The sequence below is a fragment of the Lissotriton helveticus genome, chromosome 7 (genome assembly GCF_964261635.1).
Source record: "Lissotriton helveticus chromosome 7, aLisHel1.1, whole genome shotgun sequence".
Lineage (NCBI taxonomy): Eukaryota > Metazoa > Chordata > Amphibia > Caudata > Salamandridae > Lissotriton > Lissotriton helveticus.
This window is the reverse complement of record NC_136068.1, coordinates 654,534,561-654,559,527: the sequence shown is the minus strand read 5'-3', so window position 1 is coordinate 654,559,527 and position 24,967 is coordinate 654,534,561. Positions and strand designations below refer to the sequence as shown.

The window sequence follows — 24,967 nt, the reverse complement described above, 5'->3', positions numbered from 1 at the left end:
CCTCGGTCATATGCCAAATGTTTGATATTTACATATATATATTTAGTTATCATTTTTGGAAGTGGTGGTGGCCATTGACTGTCTGCTTTTTTTGTGATTTTGTGACATATCCACAATATGGTCGGTCAGAGTGTGCTTTTGTAGACAATTGCAATGGCTACTCCTGGGTGCTCGTTGTGGTCCATGCAGGTGAATTTGTAGCCGTTATGGATGATGATGATGGCGTTGTCCATTCCAGAGCAGAGGTTGGTCCTCGTATCTGTGAAGAAGGAGATGTCTGAAGAGGTGGCATCGAGTTGGTCCTAGATTTCTGTGGCGTGTTTTTGGAGGGACAACACCTAAAGAAGGATGCAGTTGAGCCACTCAGCTGTGTTGTTGGATGGATGGGTGGCAATAGGCGCTGGTGTACTGATGTGGCAGAGGTGAATTTGCAGTTTTGATAGGAGCAGGGTGCAAGAGAATTCAAGAGTGTTGCTAGATGGCAGGTAGTGTGGTGTCCAGGGGTGTTAGTGTCGTAGCAGTGGAGTGTCCGAGAGGAAGGGTCCTTGGTGCTGGGTGCAGTCCTGGGGTGGATGAACGCTGACGGGCTTGCCTTTGGTGCACCCATGGAACACCTGCTGCCCATGGCGGCGCAGCGGCCGCCTTTCAGTAGTGCTACGTGGGACTGGACCGCTGGGAGGTGTGAAACACAGGAGAGGACACTGGAGGGGGTGGGGATGTGGGTGGGAGCGGGCATTGTAAATATGTTTTTTAATAATTCTTACCTCGAGGCTGGGTCCTGCATCTTCTGTGCTCCTGAGTCTGCTTCCAGGAATAGGGAGCAGGCAGGCAGCCAGTCTCCCTCTCCTAAGCCAACAACAATGCTGCAATACAGTATTACGATTATTATTGATGACTATGGCAAAGGGCGTTTAGCCAGGGGCTGGAGGGGTGGGAATGTACTCCATGCAGGCGGTAATGCAGCCTGCATTGCAAACAGGGAAGTGTGCATGTCTGCTTTGAGTGGCGTGAGAGGGCCAAGCAAACAGGCATTGGGCACTTGAGTGGGCATACCACTCCGCCCTTGCCCTGCTCCAGCCGCGGGCCGTGGAGGGAGTTACGGTGGGGCAGGGAGGCGGGGAGGGGGCGGGGCAGGGTGGAGAGGGCTAAAAACCGGCACCTGGATAATTACAGGTAAGTAAACAATTTGATTAATAAAACGAATTTCGTAGTGCGCACTGCATCGCATTTTGCGATGCAGTGCGCGCTACGAAATTCGTTTTATTATTTAAATTGTTTACTTACCTGTAATTATCCAGGTGCCGGTTTTTAGCCCTCTCCACCCTGCCCCGCCCCCTCCCCGCCTCCCTGCCCCACCGTAACTCCCTCCACGGCCCGCGGCTGCCCTGCTCCATGAGTAGAGCAGCCCCACCCAACCTCCCGCATGCAAAGGAAATATAGCATGAGTGCATCAGGAACTTGTCATCATGTTATGTTTCCTCTTCTTGCACTGCTTGAAAGCAGTGGGGTGATGCTCTTCTGCCACAGCGGAGGATCCACCACAGGGGGTGCGTCACTGACAGATGCTAGGCCTGGGCCCGATTCGATCGGGGCATCCTCAGCTCCATGTCCCACCTTCTCCTCATCTGGACTTTGACACTGTGGCACAATCTTCTGCACTCTCTCCAACAGCCAGCAGGACCCAGCCAGCAGGAGCCTCAGCCAGGTAGGATTTCACAACCCTGGGTATAGCAGTCACCTCCAAGTCCATAGGGGAACCTCCTGATGCAGATGATGCAAGAGGGCCCCATTAGGTGTGAAGTTGCAGCGATCCCGCCACACAATTTCTAAGCAACTCAGTGGCCTCACCCTCCACAGCATCCGGCAAGTACAACATACTCTGGCCTGTGTTGCAGAGAGTCACAGGCCACCAATGGTAATCTCCTCTGTGCACCCCAGTGTAGTGGTGGCCTGTGGTATGAGATGCAGTCCTCCCTATGTTGGTGTATAGTAGCACCCTATCAATCACAGCTCCAAGGGGCACCAGGCAGTCTTCTCCCAAAGGTCAGCAATGTGTCTTCATCAGATCTGGTAGACTTCACCACCAGGTAAGGGTGATTGCTGTGGCCTCAATGTCTACCGCCATGGCCCAGCAACTCCAAAGCACCTCTGCAGCCTACTCCAGGTCCATCCGCAGGCCCAGCGAGGCCCCTGGGCCCCCGGGACTGACTGGCCTTTCAAGCTTTTAGATGCTATGGTGTTGCAAGGAGTGCACAATAATATGTAATGCATCACTGTTTTTCCCAGAGATGAACCTTTTTCCATGATTGTAGCCCTGAATTTCCTCTTCCCCTGGGACTTAGGCTTTTGATCCTGGGCTTCGGGGGTTGGTCATCTGTGCTGCACTTGGTCCTGGCTGGTCCATTCTGCATTCCATTAGTATTGTTTTCTATTTTTCATTGGAGGTGGACTTATGGGCTATTTTTGCCTCTAGAGGAAAAAAAAAGTCACATTGGGCTGACTACCGTGAATTTTTTTGCCGCTAATGGGCCTTTCGTCAGTTTTCACCTGCTAACATCAGAATTTGTATCGCCTTCACACTAGTGATAGCAGCAGTTTTCACCTTGGCAACCTGAAACTATCTCCATGTAGCAACGTATTGTAAATACATTGCTAACAATTTGATAGTTTTTGGTGACAGGCAGTGTTAAGAAAACTGCTGCTAACCATCGTTACCTTTAGTTATCGGCTGTTCTTGTACATTACCCCTACATTTTTGTGTTTTTGTTTGTGTTTGCTATATTGAAGTAAGTGTATTTGAGTTACATAGCTAGGTTAACTGCATATTTAAAACTGCAGGATAACATAAAAACTGTTTTTGTATTATGTGTAAGTCAGGAGTAAAGTAGTTGGTATGTTGGCTAGAATAAAAATCTAAATATACTTTTTTTTTACAGAACAATATCTACATAACTACAACAGTAAGAATAGCTACAAAAGCTTGGAGGAAAAAGCAACACACGCAACCACAGTATCTATGCAGAAACGAGACACAAAAGGGGAAAAATTTAGAAGAAGTGGTGAAAGAAAAAAGATCTACTAGTCGGAGAACAAAGTACTTTCTTTAAAATGTACATAGCCATTTAGAAAGATTACAAAATAATGAAAATAAAAACCAAACTATGAGAAAGAATAAGAGTGGAAAAATTGTAAGGTGCAAGAACAGGGAATAATGTAACAAAGGTGGACACACCTTAACCAGGAGACTAAATCAGTTTAAGGAAATAAGAACCAGGATGTTTTGTATTAGAGTGGTTGTAAATCTACTGAGAAATATGAAGACGTTCAGAAGAAGGAGAGAGGCTTTGAAGCAGAAAGAAAGGTTTGAGGGAGTAGTTGATATGGCCTTTGCTTTGAAAAGGGAGCTTTTCATTTGGATTATAAATTGAATGAAGACTTGTCAAAATGGTGTTGTGCATGAAGAGACACAACCAGGAGAAAAGATTAGTGAATGGAAGTAACTTTTGTACAGTTTTTAGTGGAGAATGGGTACATACTTCCAGTATAGATTATTTCTTTGATGGAGAAAGCTACCTCCAGGATAGCACATAATTTCATGATATTGATAAAAGAGGACAATGTTATGAAATGAAGAATGTCACTCCTATAGGAAAATAGGTGATAGTACCTAGAAATGTAACACAAGTTATTGCAGAAGAGGTACAGGGATGGCACAATCAGACCCCTATATACAAATGGAATTGTAGTACTGTTTGTAGTATTTGACAGCAATCCATTGATATATTAAGAATATTTCTATGTCTTTCCAAGGTGAAGTTTCAAACACAAAATACATACTTTACAAGTATTGGATCCTTGCAAGGTCATAAAGCGTACAAATTTACAGGGACATTCTCTAGCTTGTTTATCAAAGAAATTGTGCCAAAGCACCTTTTATCATTTCAGGATGATAGCTGTACACCACTCAATAATGCAAACTTGTGTTAGGAGGCTGTACTAAAACTCCTGATTTAGGTTTACGAGAATTGAATAGGGCACTTTTGCATGGTAATGTGGGAGAGGTGTAAAAAGTTTGTGACAATGTCCATTTTGTTTCTTTGGTACTAGGTCCCCGGACGCTAGGGAAAATGAAGAGTTGATAACAGGAGGAGCTGCAGAACAGGACCCAGGTACTACAGTTAATAGTTTTGCAGATGTGATTACAAGATTTAAGACAGAGTGCTCAGAAAAAACAGAGTTTGTTTTTCTATGTTGTCAACGCACTCACTACAAGATTCAAAGAGGGACTGTTGACTTGTATTTTAAAAGTGAAAAAGGAAATAATGATAACTGGCAAAAGTTTGGACAGTGGGGGAAAGCAGGGAAAGTCAAAGGGTACAGAGCACCTCAAGCAGAATGTCATGGCAAAACACAGCTGTACAAGGAGCTGCTTCAGATTTAACAGGACAAGTCCTGCCATTAGCATAAATTAGAGTGATTGCTATGGCCTGGCTAAATATAGTTGATGTGGGCACAGAAATCAACTATAACAATCTAATAGGGAGAAAGTCCTTTGTACATCAGGCCCATTGTTTTGTTATTTTGCAGAAATAAAAGCATGTGCTGGGTTTATTTCTGCAGAAACAAATTGCTGGGAATTTGGCAAAATATGTCAGTCGTCCAGATTCAGCCTTGCAAAATTACTTCCATCATATTAGCAGAAGCAATTTATTTGAAGAGATCTCCAGCAACATGGTGGCATGAAGGGCACTCTCTACCGGGGGAGAGGAGGTGGGTGGGTCAGCTACCTGTGCAATCCCAAATCACCCCCTTCTTTTGTTGAAAGTATAAAAAACATACATATGTATACAGGCCATTCATTAATTGTATTATCCCTGTCATGCTTGATTTCTAATCATTATGATCTGAGGCACAATTTCAAATCAGGTTAGAGGCTAAGTAAATAAAAGCAAATACAAATCAATCTTACTCGTTTCCTTAGTGCGCAGGCAAGATCTGTGACCGCACCCACTACACCTGTGACATCGATGCCTACCTACAAAAGAGATGAAGAAACAAAGTGGTTAGAAGAATTGTCCAAACATTATGTGAAACAGTTTTTTTTCAAAAACTTTAGCTTGCAACATTGTTGGTACTTTTATTCTTCATGTTTTGATAACTCTCTTTCCATATATTTTCTTTTTAATTTCAGAAACAGCTACTTAAAGTGTTTTTTGCTTTTGATGAGCACAGATTTTGCTGCCTGCATGTTCGGCTTGCTCCTAGTATTTGATGACCAAGACCACCATGTATTCCTTATTTGTGTGTGAAATGTGTCTAAAGTATTGCAGATTAGCTGTATAAAGGTACTTTCTATTAAGGTAATTCAAATGGATGGTACATATACATTATCAATCAACCAGCAAATACCTATCTACTTACAGTGGTAGACTATGTTTTGAGATAGAAACGTATGCCTCTTAAGGTAGGTGTAAGGTATGAGAAAAGTTTACTTTTCTCAATACTTTTCAAACTTTGCTTGTGTGCTGGAAAGTACAGCACAAATACAAAGAGGGAAAAGTATTAAAGCATGATTTTCTGCTGGAGCAATCCCCTTCCAGTACAAAAAAAAATGCTTCAAGCAACACACACTCATTTTCACTATGGTGCTTGAAATATCTAGGACTGTTTTTGCCTTTCCCATTGCTGCAACAAAGGTCAGCAACTTTAGGTGCTGCTCTGTATTTTGCGAAAACAACAATTGATGGACGGAATGTTGCACAATGGCAAAACATTCACCCCCAGTCACAGATCTGGATTTAATCCATCGTTATTTTGCTCAACACACAGACATGGCCATACGCAAATCAGTCTTGACCCTGTGCCTGATGGGAACAGTCCAGCCCGAACTGCCAAGCCATATATTCCCTGGACCGGAATCAAGCATCCTAGGACCGGTTTCTGGCTATCAGCCGTCATCAGCCAGGATAGCTTGATTCCAGTGGCATTGAGAGCACGGGACTCACGTCTGAGCATACCCGTCCCACTCGGATTGACAAATGCGAAAACAACAATTGATGGACGGAATGTTGCACAATGGCAAAACATTCGCCCCCAGTCACAGATCTGGGTTTAATCCATCGTTATTTTGCTCTCCATACCACCCCAGTTCAGACATGGCAATATGCAAATCAGTCTTTACCCTGTGCCTCATGGGAACAGTCCAGCCCAAACTGCCAAGCCGTAGTTTTCAGAAATTTCTGGGTTTGGTAGGTTTCTCTAGATAGTCCGCGAACCGAGGGACAAAAACCCAGGTGATCCCCCTTGCAAAACCAGGTTGTTTTGTGATAGGTTACTTTGATGTCTCCACAATAAGCTTTGGGCCCTTCCCTGCTACAGGCACTTAGCCCACCTACACAAGTGAGGTACCATTTTTATTTGGAGACTTTGGGGAATGCCGGGTGTGTGAATGTTTGTGAATGTACGCAGAGCCGGAACTTTTCATCCCATAAATTTGAAGAAAATTTGATTTTTTTCAGCTAAATTCGAGGTTTGCAGTAGATTCTGGGTAGGAAAATGTTGGGAGATCGATACAAGCCATACCTCCCTGGACTCCTCCGGGTATTTAGTTTTCAGACATGTCTGAGTTTGGTAAGTTTCCCTAAATAGCCACCAAGCCTGTGTAAAAAGACCCTGGTGGCAGTGGCCCCCCTTGTAAAACCAGGGCGTTTTGTGAGAGGTCATTTTGATGTCTCCACAATATGTTTTGGCACTTCCCTGCCGTGGGCACGTAGCCCACCAACGAAAGTGAGTTGCCATTTTTTTTTAGATACTTTGGGAAATGCAGGTGGGTGAAAATTTGAGGATGCACGCAGATTACAGAACGTTCCATCATAGTAATGTGAGGAAAGTGTGTTATTTTGTGACATAGTTTGAGGTTTGCAAGGGTTTCATTGTAACATAATCTGGTGAGAGTGACACAAGTCAGCCCATCATGGATTCCCCTGGGTGTCTAGTTTGCAAAAATATATAGGTTTGCTAGGTTTCCCCCTGGTGCGGCAGCACTAGGGTACAAAGACCACTTCAAGGCAGATTTTAAAAAAATTTTCAATTTTAAGTGGAAAAATGTGATGTGTCCATGTAGTTTTAGGGCCATTTCCTGCCACGGGCACTAGGTCTATCTACACAAGTGAGGTACCATTTTTATTGAGAGAATGTGGGGAATAAGTGGGGGCTTGGAAGTTTGTTTATCCATGCAGATTCTAGAACTCTCCATCACAGAAATATGAGGAAAATGTGTTATTTTTGACAAAGTTTGAGGTTTGCACAGGATTCTGGGTAACAGAACCCAGTGGAAATCACACAAGTCGACCCATCCTGGATTCCCATGTGAGTCTAGTCTTAACAAATTTATTGGTTTGATTGGTTTCCCTAGGTGCCGGCAGTGCTAGGGTACAAAATCCACAGCCAGGCACATTGCAAAAAATGAGTCAGTTTTCACTGGAAAAATGTGATGTGTCCACATTGTGTTTTGGGGCGTTTCTTGTTGTGGGCACTAGGCCTACCCATTCAACTGAGGTATCACTAATAATGAGAGACATTCGGAAATGCTGGGTGGGTGTACGTTTGTGGATCCATGCAGATTCCAGAACTTTCTATCACAGGAATGTGAGGAAAATGTGTTTTTTTCACAAAGTTTTAGGTTTGTAAGGAATTTTGAGTAACTGAAACTGCTGAAAGCCACGTACGTCACCCCAACCGTGATTCTCCTGGGTGTTAAGATTTTAAAAATGTATAGGTTTGCTAGTTTTCTCTAGGTGCCGGCTGAACTATGGTTCATAATCCACAGCTAGGCACATTGCAAAAAAGGGTTGGTTTTCAGTGCAAAAATCTGATACGTATATGTTGAATTTTGGCCCGTTTCCTACCAAAGCCTCTAGACCTACCCACACAAGTGAGATACCAATTTTATCGGGAGACTTTGAGAATGTGGGGTGTGTGGAAGTTTAATGGTTCCATGCCGATTCCAGAACTTTCTATCACAGAAATGTGAGAAAAGAGTGTTTCTTTTTCAAAGTTTGAGGTTTGCAATTGATTCTGGGGAACAGAACCTAGTGAGAGTCACACAAGTCACCCCATATTGGATTTCCTTGGGTGGCTAGTTTTCAAAAATATAAAGGTTTGCTCAGTTTCCCTAGGTGCTGGCTGACTTAGGCTTAAAGATTCACAGCTAGGCACATAGCAAAAAAAGGGTCATTATTTACTGGAAATACGTGATGTATCCACGTTCATTTTTGGGCTGTATCCTGCTGTGGGCACCATACCTACCCACTCAAGTGAGGTCCCATTTTTATTGAGAGACTTTGGGAAATGTGGGGTGCATGGAATTTTGTGGATCAACACATATATTTCAAAACTTTCCATCACTGAAATGTGAAGAAAATGTGTCATATTTGACAATGTTTGAGGTTTGCAAGGGATTCTGGGTATTAGAACCTGGTAGGAGCCACAAAAGTCAACACATCCTGGGTTCCTCCTAGTGTCTTGTTTAAAAAAAAATTTACAGGTTTGATAGGTGTCCCTAGGTGCCGACAGCACTAGGGTACACTTTCCACAGAAAACAGAGCTTGAGAAATTCTAAAACATTTTGGAATTTCAGTTTTTTGGGCAATTTGTGAAGTGACATATCTTGTTTCCGTTGCTTAGATGTTAAAGCTGGAATGCTCAATTTGGCACCTAAAACCAGCTCTCAGAAAAGGAAACAGATTTTGTTAGGAATGGGGTTGCCAAATCAACAGGGGTAGGATGGACATGTGAAGTATCCCCGCAGTACCCACAGACGACACACCAGGCACACCACAAAAGAGGCACGACACCAGTTTGGATAAAAGAAGAATAACTCTTGTATTGTACCAAATATGCAAGAGTAACACCCAGTAATCACAGTAGTCACAGTAGCGCACCAACGGGTGCCAGGTTCCAGAGGGGATGGATTACAAGAAAGAAATGGGAAAAGGAAAAGGTAAGTCAGTCCATGGGTGTCCAGAGCTGAAATAAAAACCAGGTTATCAATTGGAGTGGGACATTAAGCATGAACGCACATCAGGTATCATAACTTTGGCATCACCCCTGTAAAAACATGAGCTCTCAGCATGAACAGCAGGCCTAGGCCTAAGCTCTGAGGCAGGACACCTGTAATAAAACATCAAGGCTTTCTCATTAGCATGGAATCAGCGTCAGCTCAGCCAACAGGCATGAAACATCAGTATACATTGGCAACAGGACACTACTGATCCTGGGCAGGGGGGCGCAGTAACCTAAGCACCCAGCTTTACCATAAGGCTTGGCCCTAACTCATGGGCCAGGAACACCTGTAATAAGACAGCAAGGCTTCCGACACTATAACCCTGTGGGCATAAAACATCAGGCGTAGCTTGTGAGGCATGACCTCTTCCATGGGCACCTTACGGGTAACCCGTGATCCCAGTGGCGGTCCCCTCTACCCCCCCTACCAATGAGGCAACCCTTTTGGGGAACCTTTGCATCAAAAAGTTAGGCAACGTTTCAGGGGCGGGTAGGCCTAAATATCCACAACAGATGGTCACTCAGTACTTAAGGCGGGCGCTTGCCCAGTTTGACCGCCTTGCGGGGGCCACCATGGCCCAACAACAGTCTCCAAAGAGAAGGGGGGGACAAGCACCGACCCTGTGTCTGGACTCAAGCCCCCAACCACCCAGCAGCTGGGCCCCACTCACCGGGCTCCTTGACTCCGGGCTCTCACCACACTGCCTTCCCCTTTGTCGAGGGGGCCGGTCCGGAGGCTCCACGCAAGGCGGGGAAGGGGCAGGCACGACACGTGCCTCGATACCCGCTCCCTCTCGCTCTGTATCGGTGGGCACAGCAGGGCTTCCCTCTGCCTCGTGGGAGCCCCGCCAACAGTTTAGCTCCTCACCCAGGTCCCTCTCCCTCCCACAGGGACCCGGGGCTTCCGTCGACCTCCTTGGGCTCTCCTCGGGGCACTCGCTCATTCTCCGAGTGCCCGCGCTGGTTCCTTCTGAGTCCCGGGCCTCCTCCAGCCTCCGGAGCCAAGGGCCAATCACCTGTGGCGGAGGGAAGGCGCGGGACACACGCGGGGCTCTCCTTCCCAGCTTCACCCGAGCCCCTCCTCTTCCTCACAGGGACCCGGGGCTTCCGTTGGTTCGCTCGGGCCCAGACCAGCGGGGTGGACTCCTGCTCCGGTCGCTTCCCACGGGGCTCCCTTCAGACTACGGGGGCCCCGCACCGGCGCCTTTCACCCCTCAACTTCACCTGGGTCCCCCTCCCTCACGGGGACCCGGGGCTTACGGTCGGCTTCCCTTCCTCTGGCTGCCCGGCCGGCAGCCAATCCTTGCGTGCCTTCAGGGGGCACGGCAGCACGGGCCAATCCGGGTGCGGCTGGCTGGGGGCGCGGCTGGTGACGTCACCGGCGCCCCAGCCATGTGATGCGGCCAGGGACTAGCACGGCCCTCTCCTGGTGCAGGGGGCCACCGCGACGATGCCCACAGCAGCGAGGGGTCTCCTGAAGTAGCGCCGGGCCGTGGCTGTGATTTTCGGCAACTTACAACCGGCACGAGGCAGCGCCAATACTCCCGGGCTGCGGCGGTGAGATCGGCAGCGATAACGGGTAGGCTCCATTTCATTATTTATTTTGATTGCCAACAGCGCGCCAAAACGCAGGGTAGGCTCCTGCAGTGCTATTCCCTCAGAAAAAGAGCGCAAACAAGTGGGGTAGGCACCCACAGTGCTTTTTACAGCACTCAGCTCCTCTCTTCGGGCCACACAACTTCCAGGGCCTTTGGGCTCAAAGGGCCAGCAGCACCTCGGGGCCACCACAGTCACAGGCCACAGCGCTCCAACAAGTACCAGTTCCTCGGGGGCAGAATCTTCCCCATACAGCGCTTCACAGGCAGCTCCCCACAGCCCAGCGCTTCCCAAGGGGGCCACCGATTCACAAGGGTAGCGCTTGATAGGCACACATCGCAAGGGGGCAAACAGTTCCACAGCCAGCCCCAGGGGCACACTCCTCACCTCCTGGGGGGGGGGTTCCAGTCCACAGCACTCCTCCCCTTCTGGGCTCTTGTTTCGCGCAGTGCTGGCGTGGTTCAAGGTCCCCAATAGTGGCAGGGACCTAGGTGGGCCCTCCTTCTTCAGGGGCCCTGGGGACAGAGCTGCAGCATTACTGGGCCAGGTCAGCAGGTAGTGGGGGCGTCACCAAAGCAGGGTGGTAGGCTCTCACCATCCCCACTGCAGCATGGCCCTCCTCCCACACAGCAGCCTTGAACTCCTGAAGTGGGGCTTTACAAGCCCTGGGGACAGTTGGGGGGTTCTGGATGGGTGTAGGGTCCAGCACACAGGCCCATGTGGCGGTATTCCCTTGCAGCAGGTCGCCTCGCATTCCTGTCCCAGCTCTGTCTCACTGCATGGTGGCACATCCCCCTTACTTATACACTCCTCCCAGGCAGTGCCAGAACCTACTAGAATGTTGGCAAAACTGGCCTAAACTGGCTCAGGGGTGGGAGTAGAGTACCCTGGGTGCCAGGCTTTCCCTCCAAAAGCTAGGGGTGACTGGGTACCTGATGACTAGACTGCTCACCTCCTGCAGTCAGGTGGCACACACATAGCCTGGGCATCCATTTTAAAAACACAGCATTTCACCAGGGTACATTTTACAAGGGGGAAATTGACAAGTGCTCACACCATTGGATGGCATTACATATTAACAAGGTGTCTCACACCACACATGGCCTATACAGGTTTATTACCATGGGGGAGACATTTCAAATAAGGGGGGCAAAAAGCGAAAAAGTTTGGGTAAAAAGGGCCAAGTCCAACAGATTTCATTAAGAAAAAGTAGAATTCATAGCCAATTTAAAGTGATGCTGGTACACTCAATGGGATGCCACAGAAGCAAGAATTGCTTGGGGCATTTATTTTGAAAGTTTTATATAGCTCGAACATGACCACCGACGGTACCAGAGCGCTTTACAGATTATGCATCACGAGGTAATAAGCAAACAAAACGGAATAAACATGGCAACAAATTCAAAGTCTTATAGACAAACATTATCCTAAGGGGTAAAAAACAGACACAACAGAATTGGCAGTGTAACAGGTCACAATCTAGAATTGTCCAAGAAACTCGTGAACCAGGTGGTTGGGCCAGACTCAACGGGTATGGACCCAGAACCAAATGAAGGAGCCATGCTAAGGGAGAAATGTCTTCATCAAGGGCCCTTTGGCTTCTTTTTTGAAGAAGACATTGGAGGGGTTCACCCTGACTTCCGGTGGAATGGAGTTCCAGATCCTCTGAGTCATTCCAGAGAAGGTTCGATTATAGGTCTTTTTTTTCTTGAATTTTTGTGGTTTTAGCTAAAGGGTGCTGGCACTTCTGGAGGAGTTAGAAAGACAGGAAAGCTCCAGTGTTCAAGCAAGGTACAGTGGGGTCTTGAAGTGGATGGTCTTATGAGCCATGCATGCAATTTTTAACTGTATCCGACCTTCGTATGGAAGCCGATTCAGGCCGCGGAAGTCCGGAGAGATGTGGTGGTATTTTTTTGTGCCAATTAAGAGCCTAGCCACAGAGTTTAGGGAACCCCTTAGAGGAGCCGTCGTCACTCTAGGCAGGCCGCAAAGTGTTGTGCTACCATAGTCCAGCTTTGAGATCACTAATGCTTGTACTGCAACCTTTAGGTCATGAGCAGGGAGAAAGGGTTTGAGTTTTCTGAGTAGTCTAAGTTGGAGTTTAGCATCTTTGGTGAGGGAACTGATGTGCTTCTGCATGTTCAATCTTTTGTCCAGAATGATACCCAGAGAAGATGCTGAGTCTACAAGGTGCGGTCTACAGTTAGGAGCAGTCAGCTGATTCAGCCATTGCTCCATGACGGGGATTGGTTGTGGGGAAATCAGTAAGAACTCTGTTTTAAGAACATTTAACTTCAAGTGATTACTTGTCAACCAGCTTTGTGTTTCCAGCAGGACTGAATTGAGGGCCTGGATATCTTCAGGGGAGGCGATCTTCAGGTATAGTTGGGTATCATCCGCGTACATATGATAATGAATGCAGGATGATTTTAGAAATTCTGTCAGATTTTCCATGAAGAGGTTAAAGAGCGTGGGGGACAGTGCTAAACCTTGGTGACCGGTGCAGGATGTGATAATGAGTGGTTCACCTTGAAGCTTTGGGATCTGTTGTGAAGGAGGAAAGAGAACCAGTTTAAAACTGGCCCAGATAGCCCCATCCTATGTTCCAGGAGGTCAATTAGGTGAGCGTGTTTGACAGTATCAAATGCTTAGAAGAGGTCAACAAGGATCAATAGGCACACTTCATTGTCATCCAGCATTCTTAGTGTGTCATCCATGATATGTTTTAGCGCTGACTCCATACTGTGACCTGGGCAAAAACCAGATTGGCATTGGTCCAGGAGCTGGACGTGGTCGATGTGATGACAGAGTTGGGCAAGCACACATTTCTCCAGGAGTTTTGCTAAGGTAGGGATGTTGGTGAGTGGGCGGAAGTTAAGAAGGTCCGAGGGATCTGTATTTGGTTTCTTTTTGATCGGGGTAACTTGACATGATTTAAGGCAATCAGGATTAGCACCTTGCATCGTCCAGAGTGTCAGTAAGGATGATCTCACTTATGGGAACAGGTTAGATGGCAAAGGGTTGTTATAGTGATTAGAAGGTTTCAACGTCAACAACATTTTGCGTATAGTGGGTTAATCCAAGGTTTGGAACAGACTCCAAGATGCATTGTTTTTTGGGAGGAAGGGCTGTGAAGGGTCAGTGTTAGTCAACTCTGAAGGGTGAAAAGTGTTCAGGGGACAACTCGGGAGGAGATCATGGGCCAAGCCTAATTCCCTCTCAATCTTAGTAGACTTATCAGTGAGGAAAACAGCAAATTCTTCGCAGTTTAGGAGTGTTACTTGACCCGGATTGGAGAGGTTAGTATTATTGTTAGCCTGGGATTTGATGAATTTGAACTGTTTTTGGACCTTTTTTTGATTGATCTAGTTGAGTTCTGAAGAAGGTAGCCTTTGAGCATCTGATGCTTTTATTATATGTGCATCGTAAGGATCTCAAGTGACAGAGATGTTCAAGGGAGGGATGTGATCACCATTTCCTTTCTGCAAATCTTAGATTTCTTTTTTCGGCATTAAGACTATCATTAAACCACGGTTTGCAGCATTTGGAGGACACTCGTTTAAGCTGGAGTGGTGCTACTGAGTCAAGTACATTAAGCATTGGGTGGTGATAGTGGGCCAACTGTTCATGGACATCCAACATGTTCAAAGGGGGTGGCAAGATGCTATCACAGAGCGCCATAAGGTCTTGCGGGTTGATGTTCCTTAAACATATTTTTAACTGTTTTGGGTTCTTAGGTTGGGATCTGCTTGCTCTTAACGATTCAAAGACGAGGAAGGTGATGCAGTACTGGTCTGTCCAGTCACATGGAAGGATCGACTCCAGGAGGAGAGAATTGGGCTTACCAATGACCAGATCTAGTGTGGCTCCTTTGATATGTGTAGGGCTGTCACATAATTGGGAAAGGTTAAGGTCAAGTAGGAAGGATTTGAGGCTGTTGACAATCACTTCAGTCATATCATTCCAGTGGAAATTGAAGTCTACCAGGAAGATCTGAGTGCCCTGGAAATCCACGTTAGATGAAATAATATCCATGATCTGTTCTGTGAAGGGAAGGTTATGGAGAGAGGGGTGGTATAACATATGCAGTTTGCATGTGTGATTCCTGCTCCCAGTCACTTCAATGCATAGATATTCACAAGACTGCAGGAGGTCAGCATGAATGACTTTCACTGTTAGATTATTACGATGTAGGCATGCAATGCCTCCCCCTTGACCACTAGTTCTATTCAACCTAATGATATCAAAGTTGGGAGGCATTGAAAGGTCCAGGGTATGAGCAGCGGAGTCATTTAGCCAAGTTTCCGTCTGCATTAAAAGGTCAAGATATTGGACAAGGATGAGATCGGCAATATCTGCAGGGTGTTTAACAGCCAATCTGCAGTTTAGGAGCGCACATTTGAGACTAACGGGGATGTCAGTTGATGTGGTAGCGTGGTGGTGACTATTGTGAGGTTGTTCATGTTTAAAGTTCTTGTATTTCGCTTAGGTTCCCTGAAGGAATCAATGGGGATTGATTCAATTAGATGTGAGTTAGAAGGGGTGGAAGGAAGTGGCTGATCATAAGACAGAAGTAGAGAGTAAATATCACTCTCAGACAGGAAGGATTTACATCTGGGGGGGCGAGAGGGGTTATTAGGGTGCGGAGCAGAAGCCCAACTATAGGATGTGGTTCACCTAGGATAGGGGGGTACGGCGCCAGGTACAACCGCAGTAAGGGTGTGAGCGTAGTTTTGTCAAAAAGCGAGCGGCTTAGTCTGGAATCAACTGATAGATCTTCAGTGATGTGTGATAGGCTACAAATATAAGCCTTAAATTGTTTAAGGCAGAGTGCAATCTCGTTAAATCGGTCTTCCAATGAGGTGTGTATATGGGGATGTGAGGCTAGGTCCTGGCGACCCAGCGGTTGAGGATAGTTAGTGGAGGAAGGCACAATAAGTGCTGGTGGAGAGTGAGTAGGCCCCGGGTCAAGGAATTCTGGGAAATGGAACTTCGTACTTGGAGAGATGAGTGGGATAGGGGAGACGGGGACAGACAACAGGTGACACTTGCCAGCCGGTTTGGCCAGGACGGGATTGTGGGTAGAGCTGGGGGACAGGATCATGGGTAGAATCCGTGCAGCATTGTTAGCAGCATAACTGGGGGAGTTAGGGAAGTTACAGGCTCATGCATCAATATTGCATTTTGCGATTCCTTAATTGCGAAAAATAAGGAATCACAATTTAGGAATTGCAAACTGCAATGCTTCAAGAAATCGCTATAAAAATAGCGATTTCTTAAAATTCCTTAATTTCGATTCTCTAATTGAGAATCGCAAATAAGGAATACTTTCCCATATATTCCTATGGGCCTAGAGGCCCAAAGGAATGAATGGAAAGACATTCTTAATTTGCAATTCACCATTAGAAATTCGCAAATTAAGAATGCAATTTCAAGGGTGCAGGGGTGTCCAAAGGACACCCTATTGCACCCCTGAAATCTGTTTAGAATTACATTTGGAACTTTGAAAAATGCACTTTAGTGCATTTTTCAAAGTTTTCACAAATTACCATGAAGGTCAACTTCATGGTAATTTGCTCCCCTTATTGGCAAATTCGCAAATTTTAAAAGTTTGATGCATTGCATTTAAGGAATCTCAATTTGAGATTCCTTAAATGCAATCGCAATTCAAGAAATCGCAAAATACAAAAATGTTAGTGCATCCCAAAAATGGAAATTGCATCCGCAAACGGCCGAATTTTGCGATTCGCTCCATTTGCGAATGCAATTTCCTTTGATGCATGTGCCCATTAGAGCCAGCTAACCTTGTGGGGGGGCATGTATGTTGTAATTTGGCAGTGATTAGGTTGGCATTAGTGGAAGCTATCCTGCATTTAGAGACTATCTTGTCCGTTTTCTGGAATCCATTTTGTATTTCTGTCAGCCATTTTGTTTGCCATGTGCAACCATGTGCTCGCCCTGTGCTCTGTCCTTTCTTTCTGTTAACTGCTCTTGAAATCTGCCTAGAAACTGAATATATTTAGCATCTTCCACCTTCGCACATGCTCAGTTGAGCTTGCAGCTGTCCTTGCAGCTGTCCCCAGTCTGTAACTGTCAGGATGTGTTCACCAGAATTAGCAACTGTTAGCTCCTCTCACTTGTTGACTCTGCATTTTCTGTATGACCTTATATGTACCTAAAACCAGCATTTTGTACTTGTACCGCCTTCATTTGAGCCCCTGTGTGGGTATTAAAGGACCAAGCTCCTTCCATTCAGTGTGCTACTTCATACACTACCGAAGGGTGTCGTGTGAATGTAGTTCCACCTCATGAGGTTTAATAAACTCTGTATTTTCTATTCCAGTTTCTGTGCCAACTTCTTCCTATTGGTCTGAGGACTCTGTGCAGAGAAGGGCGAATCCCTTGCACTGGTACGCCTTGCTGAGGCTCACCGCCACATGTAGATTCTCGTGATGGCTGTGCATTCGCGGCTCATTAGCAGCGGGCAGTGCATTGGAATTGTTATTCAGAATAGAGATAGCTAGAGGAGAGCCTATCGGAACAGATGTCAGGTTGGCATCTCGTTGAGAACAGGTGGGAGATATAATTTGTACAGTAAGGGGAACGCTAGCATTCACAACATGCAGTGTTGTAGAATTGTCATCCTGAAAAGAGGCAGCTAGAGGGAGGCCAGTCAGAACAGATGTCAGGTTGGCCACAGGTGGTGAAGAGGCGGGAGATAGAATTTGCACAGTATGGGGAACCCTAGCGTTCACAACATGCAGTGCGGAGGCATCAATGAGTTGGTGCTATCATCAGAATGCCTACCAGACATGAATTCCAGCTGGTTCCCACTCTGTGCTAGCAATGAAACAGCTTCCATGTGGGTATGTAGGTAAGATAAGAAATGCAAACTACGCTCCTGTATATTGTTATCCAGGTTGCATCTTGTTCCTGTATTACCAAGGTAAACAGGCATTGACTGTCATTGTCACGTGAACTGCATTTTTGTTAAGTTGTAATAGCCCCAGCGAACTTGTCTGACTGCCTTGAAGACAACACACTACATTCCCTTCAAGGCCATTCATTTCAGCCTACAGCACATATAGACAAACAGTAGGAAGGTTTCCAGGGGCCCTAATGCACCCCTCATCCCCTGACTTTGTCGTAAGAATTGAGAGGCCCCTGCCATTAATTGGGGTGGGTCTAGCCCATCAAATCTAAAGGCCCAGGTTCAACTGCACAACCTGCACTATTGATATCCACTCACCTGTGGACAAGGGTATTCACCATAGAACATCTCTTCCTACTTCCCTTATTAAATAACTATTTCACATAGCCACTACTTAACTTTGTAAAGAATACAAGGTCTGATTCACAAAGTTAAACTTACACTCTTGTATAAGTTTAAGTTTGTTTCAAAATCCCAAAACTGTATTTTAGTCACACGTTTATGAGTGCGGAGACTCCACTTTCGGAGTGGAGAACTCCTCACATAAAAAAGATAAGACATAACTATCTTTTTATGTGCTGAGTTCTCTGCCCTGACTGTGGAGCCCTACCACGTGTAAAATTATGAATAAAATTCATTTTTGTGAACTTCAAATAAGCGTAACCTTACACAAGATGTGCGTATTTACCTTTTTGAATCAGGGCCAAGGTATATAAACCCCTACATACCACAGTCTATAATTTAAAGTAAATACTTTACATCCAAAGTAAAAACAGGAAGCAACTGTGGACCAAAAGCTGTGGTGAGGAAGCCAAGTGGGAAGCAGCAAAGCCCTTGAAGATGGCTCTCATAGTAAAACAGATGCAAATGGCTCAAAAGAAAACTGTCATTAACATTGTGGTGATGATTTATTAAAGAAGAACACACAAGGTATCCGTATGACATCCATGGTTTCAGCTGTGAGGAAACTGATGTGTGGGAAGGGTAGTGGGAATCACTAATTTCGGCCAGTGTGCTTGCATCTATGTCCTGTGCACATGAGATATTTCTCTGCAATAGGGAACATCATGCAGGCGCAGGATTACAGAATATAAATCAATGTTTTACCCCCTAACAGTTTGTATACCAAGCAAAAATCTGCATATATTTGCCAACTGTGGGGCAGGTGGTATATAGGTGCAGTAGCTTTGGGGAAATATCTGGGTCAGTGGTGGCAGGTGGGTGGCTGGATGGGAGAATGGAGAGCAGGATATGAGTCATCTTGGGGGAGATTTGTCTGCACTGCCCAACCTGTCCTGCTTTCAAATCGGAGCCTTGTCGGCATGAGGTTTCTGTTTGCAGCACTCGGCTGTTCCTGCAGACTGGGAAGGGGGGCATAGGCACAGCATGCAGGGTGTAGATAGTGTTGTGTCAGCCGTGGGCTCTGCCACTGCACGTGACTGTTTCCAGCTTGTTTCAAGAAGTGGGCTCATGGGAAGTAAGACATTGTTCATCCCTGGGCTTTGGCAGTACCTGGGAATGTTGCTGCAGGGGATGGAGGGTGGGGTGCGGGGATCTCTGAGAGAAAGGAGCATGGGTGTTGATGCATCAAAATGCCAGGGACAGCAGAAGTTACACCACATACCCTTTGCTCCTAATAAAATCACAGGAAGTGACATTATATGACCTTTGACCCTGATTATTTCCAGGAAGGCATGCCATGTGATGCTAACATCACAACACATGACATTGTGGAAGTGCCATTATAAGCGGAGTATTAGTTTAACAGAATAACAAAGATAAATGTCTATTTTAGATACCACCTATATTCATGGTGCTGATGGCTTGATCTAGCTTTGAAAGTCCTGGGGCGTGATACTTGCCCTACCTTAGAGCGGGCGAGGAAAGTGAGTAATGCAGACCGTTTCCAGCAGGTTTCTCCCTCTGAGAACATTTTGAAAAGTATAGGGGAAACCAAGCTTTTTAAAGAACAATTTTCACATAGGTTTGCTAAAATGCCGCAGGTGCAGAAAGAGCCCATACAAAATATTCAAATTCTTTCATGGTGGGCAAATCCAAAATATGGTATGGGTGTCCTCTGTAAGTAAAAAATTACCTCCATTGTGCCCAGGCCAGCATTTTGTCATAGATGCCCCATATTCAATGAGTGCCCCCTTATATCAAAAATAACATAAAATATGCCAGTGCTAAAATTATGTAATGTATGCCTTCTATATACCATAGATAACCCTTATGGAAAATATTCCTTTGTATGTCACAACCAGCTTTTGTCACCCTTCCATATGTCAGGTTGTCCCCCATTATGCCAAAAGTCCCCTCAGTGTGCTAGTACCAGCATTATGCAACTGATGTACATATGCCAAGCATTTCCTCAAGTATGCTCGAACTTTTCAATGGATGCTCTATGTGCCATTAATTATTTCTAGTACAAGCAATCTTGCCATTGGTGTCCTTTATACCAAGAATTACCCAACAGTGTGCCAGTCGAAGTATTTTGTCATGGGTGTCTGCCACACTACCGATTGCTGCAAGTGTGCCAGGAACAGTAATTTGCCTTGGGGGTCTCTATAAGATAATGGAAATTCCTTCTGTATGCATTGTCTCCCACACTCATTCACACGTTCATACTCATTGTCTCACTTACACTGATTCATTCTCACTCACCTTCTCTTACATTCCTTTACACTCATTTGTATTCATGCTCACTCACTTGTACTACATTTTAATCTCACTCTTTCTCTCTCATTCATACAGACAGTCAGGGGCAGGATCATGATCTTTTTTTTCAGGTTTGTGACAAACATAGAACAAATTGTTGGGAGGATTTATTATCCAACAGAAATCAGGATTTGTGAGAGGTAATATCCCAAAGTAACATAGGGGCATATTACAAACAACTAGCGATATTTATCGCTAAATGCGCTTAGCGACTTTTTTTTTATCGCTGCCCATCGCTGGATATTTTAGCAGAGAAAACATGCTATTAGCAACGTTTTTCTCCATTGCACTAAAATATCCAGCGATAGCGGCGAAATGCGAGAATATCGCTGAGAATACAGCGATATTCTCGCATTAGCAACAAAATGCTCTTAGCCATGTTATCCAACTCCCATTAGATAACAAAGCTAAGAACTGGTCAGAGCAAGCGTTATTTTTTGGCGATAGCGGGAATATTTCCAACGCTACGCCAGCCTTGTTAATAGGCGATAGCGACGTTATCGACTGCTTTCAGTCGCTTACGGGTTGGGTACGCCCACTTTGCATGTCATTAGCGATAAATATCGCTGACATGCAAAGCGGGCCCCAAACTGCTCGCTATCACCTAGAAGCTGTCGCTAACTGCTGTTAGCAACAGCTTGATAATAGGGCGATAGAATTTTCGCCGCTTAGCGACCGAAAACAGCCGCTAAACAGGCGAAAATTGCCTATCACCCTCCTTGATAATATGCCCCACAATGTTACGCTTCTTTGCGTTATTTCGCATCAAGAGAACATTGAAATAGGTTTGACACAATCCCTCATCTATAAACAGACAGGAACTGGCACCAAAAACCAATTGCTCCTTGAGGCAGGTTTAACAAGGAGATTGGAAAGGGGGGACCACTCGGTCACTCCGCACGTATGGCTGGGTGCCCCGCCCACCCGTGAAACCCGTGCAGGTGTGGGGCGTGCCCCGGCTGGTATGTCCCTAGTGATGTAGCCGGAGCCCGCCCCCGCCGCAGTAAGAGGTTGTCCTAAGAATTCCCGCCCGGAAGCTCGGGCGCTTAGGGCGGGAGAGAGTACCGCCACGCCCACCTGGAAGAAGCTAAAAGGCACCGAATCGTAGAAGTCGTCCTCTTGTTCCCATGCTCTGAAGGCTGCACCACTCGTCGCTCGTGAGCCCTCAAGGGAACAAGCAGCGTTTTTGAACGTGGTAATTGTGTTCTTTCTGTTTCAGTGGTCCAGGCTGCATGTCCTGCTCAGCAATTATGCCTGGCAAGAAGAATGGAAAGAGCTCCGAGATGGAACGAATGCTTCGGACATTGGTGACTCGTGTCGCGGCGATGGACAGGAAATTCGGGAAGATGGACCGAATGGACCGCAATTTAACGGCGCTTCAAAAGAAGGTAGAAGCGCAGGGCGGGAAATGTAAGAGGGTAGAGGGGTCTGATTCACCGAGCGACACCCCGGGGGCGAATAAGCGTAAGCTAAGGGAGAAGAAAGCAATCCCTAGCGAGGCCCCCGTCCCGGTAGTTGTCCCGCCCATCCCGGTGTCCCCGGCGGCCGACCCAGCGGCCGCCCCGTTAGATGAATTGCCAATACCAGTGTTAGTTACACCAACTGGAAAAGACCAGATACCTCCCGAGCTAGCGATACACCTGGAAGCGATATTACCTTGGTTGAAAGAGGGTGCAGGGGAGGCCGTGGCGGGGGAAGGTCCGACTGCGGAAGCTAGACGACTAATCGAGGAGCTCAGACGGGCAAGACGCCCTGGGCCCGTGAATGTGCCTTCTAATCCCTTACAGGTAGCAAGCACCGTTGCAGGAGCGAGTCGGGACAAGACGGCAGATAAGACCGGAGTACCGTCGGAGGATGGTAAGAGATCGCTCCCAATCATGGGGGAGGGGATTATGCCGTCAAGACGGGAAAACCTGGCACAACATGTTCCGATGGAAACGAAGTAAATGGTGTGGGCTGACAAATATTTTAATATATTTTCATTGTTGACTGACAATAGAGAATTCGAGTATGCCAAGAGTCAAAAGGATTTCCTTCACCCAAGCGAATGGAGGGCCAAAATGGCGGAACTCAGGGTGGAGGAGAACTTGGCTAATTGGATCAGGGCCTTCAATGTGTTCGGGGCGATAGTACATGAGCGCACACCGGAATTGATGGGAGCCCTGAACTGCTACCAGAGCAGGATCGTGGGCTATCACGAGAAGTACGGGGGGGGACGCATGGAAAGGGTATGATGTGTCTTTCAGAAAAGCAAAAGAATTTATTGCATGTTTGACTTGGGATTGCTTGGACTCTGTATCTTGGCACGGGCAGTTCGTACCAGGCCCGGCGATAGCCACGGGGTCAAGCATGAATGGCTTCAAGGCGGCTCCACAGAGGCAGCCGCAGCCCTTTCGGCCAACCCACGGGGGGGACTTACAGTCAAGACTGGGCGGGAATGGAGGCAAACGAAAAGTATGTTGGGGTTTCAACAAAGGGACATGTGTTAGGCCACAGGGAACATGCCGGTTCAAGCATGCCTGCGCAGTTTGTGGCAACTCCTCCCACCCCGAGACTAGCTGTCGAGCCAAGGGTAATGGATCCGGAGGAAAAGGGGGTGGTCAGCAGGAGTGACGAGGGGCCACGAGGGACTCCCCAGTCACCGGTAGCGATTTTGGCAATGACCCCCCTGGCTAAGTATATACCCTGATCGTGCGTCCGCCGGGATCCTGCGGGAAGGCTTCACAATGGGCTTTAGGATCCCGGCGGGTGACTTTCGCGGCTCCCCATTTAGTAAGAACCAAGCATCTGTTGCCCAACACCTGAATGTAGTCACGGCGAAGGTTGCAAAAGAGGTTCGTTTAGGGCGGGTTGCAGGGCCATTTCCGGAGGTACTGACATCCGATTTTGTGTGCTCCCCGTTAGGGGTTGTTCCCAAGAGGGAACCGGGTGAATTCAGACTCATACATAATCTGTCTGCACCAAGAGGGGCTTCTCTAAACGAAGCCATTGATACGGGTGTGTGCAGTGTTAGGTATGCATCTTTCGATGACGCAGTGGCCATGTTGAACGACCTGGGTCCGGGGCCACTGCTGGCGAAATCAGACATTGAATCTGCATTTAGGCTGTTGCCGGTTCATCCCAGTGATCAGCACTTGTTGGGGTTTTCCTTCCAGGGAAGATATTATATGGACATGTGCATACCGATGGGTTGTTCGATATCGTGCGCCTATTTTGAAATGTTTAGCTCCTTTTTGGAATGGGCTTTCACTAGGGCCTCGGGGCATCAACATGTAATGCATTATTTAGACGATTTCTTGTTCCTCGGCCCGGCCGGCTCTCGGGACTGTGCAAGGGCATTGCAGGAATTTTGCATGCTCATGCAGGGTTTCGGAGTACCGTTGGCGCCAGGTAAGACGGTGGGGCCGACTACCTCCCTAGAGTTTCTGGGTATTGAACTAGACTCAGTGGAAGGTTGCTTCCGGTTACCCATGGATAAGGTCACCAAATTCAGGGCGTCCTTACAGCAATGTCTTGAAAACAGTAAGGTGACCCTGCACCAGCTGCAACGAACAGTCGGACAGCTGAATTTCGCGCTACGGGTGATGCCCATGGCTCGCCCATTCTCACGGTCCATCGCACAGGCCATGGTGGGCCTCAAGGAGGGCCACCATCGCACGAGGCTGACGGCCGAGGTTCGCCAGGATATGTTCATTTGGCTGGCATTCCTGGCGGACTTCAATGGCCGGGTAGTCTGGTCCAAGGCCCCAGCGTCATCACCTGAGCTGGGTCTGTGGACAGATTCGGCCGGCAGCGTAGGTTTTGGCGCCATTTTGGGAAATCGCTGGTCGGCCCAAAGATGGCCGGCATGGTGGGCGACAAGTGGTTTGATGAGCAACATTGGGTTCCTGGAGTTGTTCCTGATATGGGTAGCATTAAGGGCATGGCCAGAGGAACTCAGGAATAGCTCGGTAGTATTCTGGTCAGATAACATGACTGTGGTCGAATGTATTAATCAACAGGCAGCACGCTGCAAATGGATATTGCGATTACTGAAAGAAATTGTGTTGCAGTGCTTGAAATTGAATGTACAATTCAGGGCTAAACATGTGCCTGGGGTGCTGAATAACGCAGCAGATGCACTCTCTCGTTTTTAAAATGCAGGCATTCAGGGAGTGCTTACCAGCAGCGGAGCTAGCGGCAGCGCCATTTCCCGAGGCATTGTGGCAAATCGGTGCACCGGATTACAAGACCTCATGGCAGCCAGTCTAAGGCTCAGGACAAGGAAGGCTTATGAAGGGGCGTTCCGTGCATACTGCGCCTTTTTGGGTCCCAGATGGGAGCATGAGTGGGTGCAGGAGGGGGCCTTTACCCAATTTTTAGTGGCTCTTCATAAGGAAGGCCGGTCAGCGGCAACTGCCAGTCGGTATAAGGCCGCCATTGCCTTCATGGCACAGCTCCATGGGAAGGGGGATCCCACAGATTCCTTTATGGTCAGGAAGGCGCTGCGTGGGTGGAAGCGCTTAGAAGGGCGCAGGAAGGACACAAGGCGGCCGATAGGTTTTGATGGATTAACAACCTTGCTGGCAGCACTCGAGGCAACATGCTCCTCACTTAGTGAAGCTTGCCTGTTCCGAACAGCATTTACCCTGGCCTTTTATGGTGCCATGCGAATAAGTG

The 24,967-nt window shown here is 47.0% G+C and overlaps 1 protein-coding gene across 1 annotated transcript in view; it reads right to left on the bottom strand.

Moving 5' to 3' along the window:
* LOC144769210 (uncharacterized) overlaps window positions 1–24,967 on the bottom strand; it is a 256,325-nt gene that overhangs the window by 220,215 nt on the left and 11,143 nt on the right. The window contains exon 3 of the mRNA XM_078653235.1: window positions 4,970–5,035. Coding sequence (XP_078509361.1) covers window positions 4,970–5,035 — 66 coding nt within the window. The remainder of the gene's footprint in view (window positions 1–4,969; window positions 5,036–24,967) is intronic.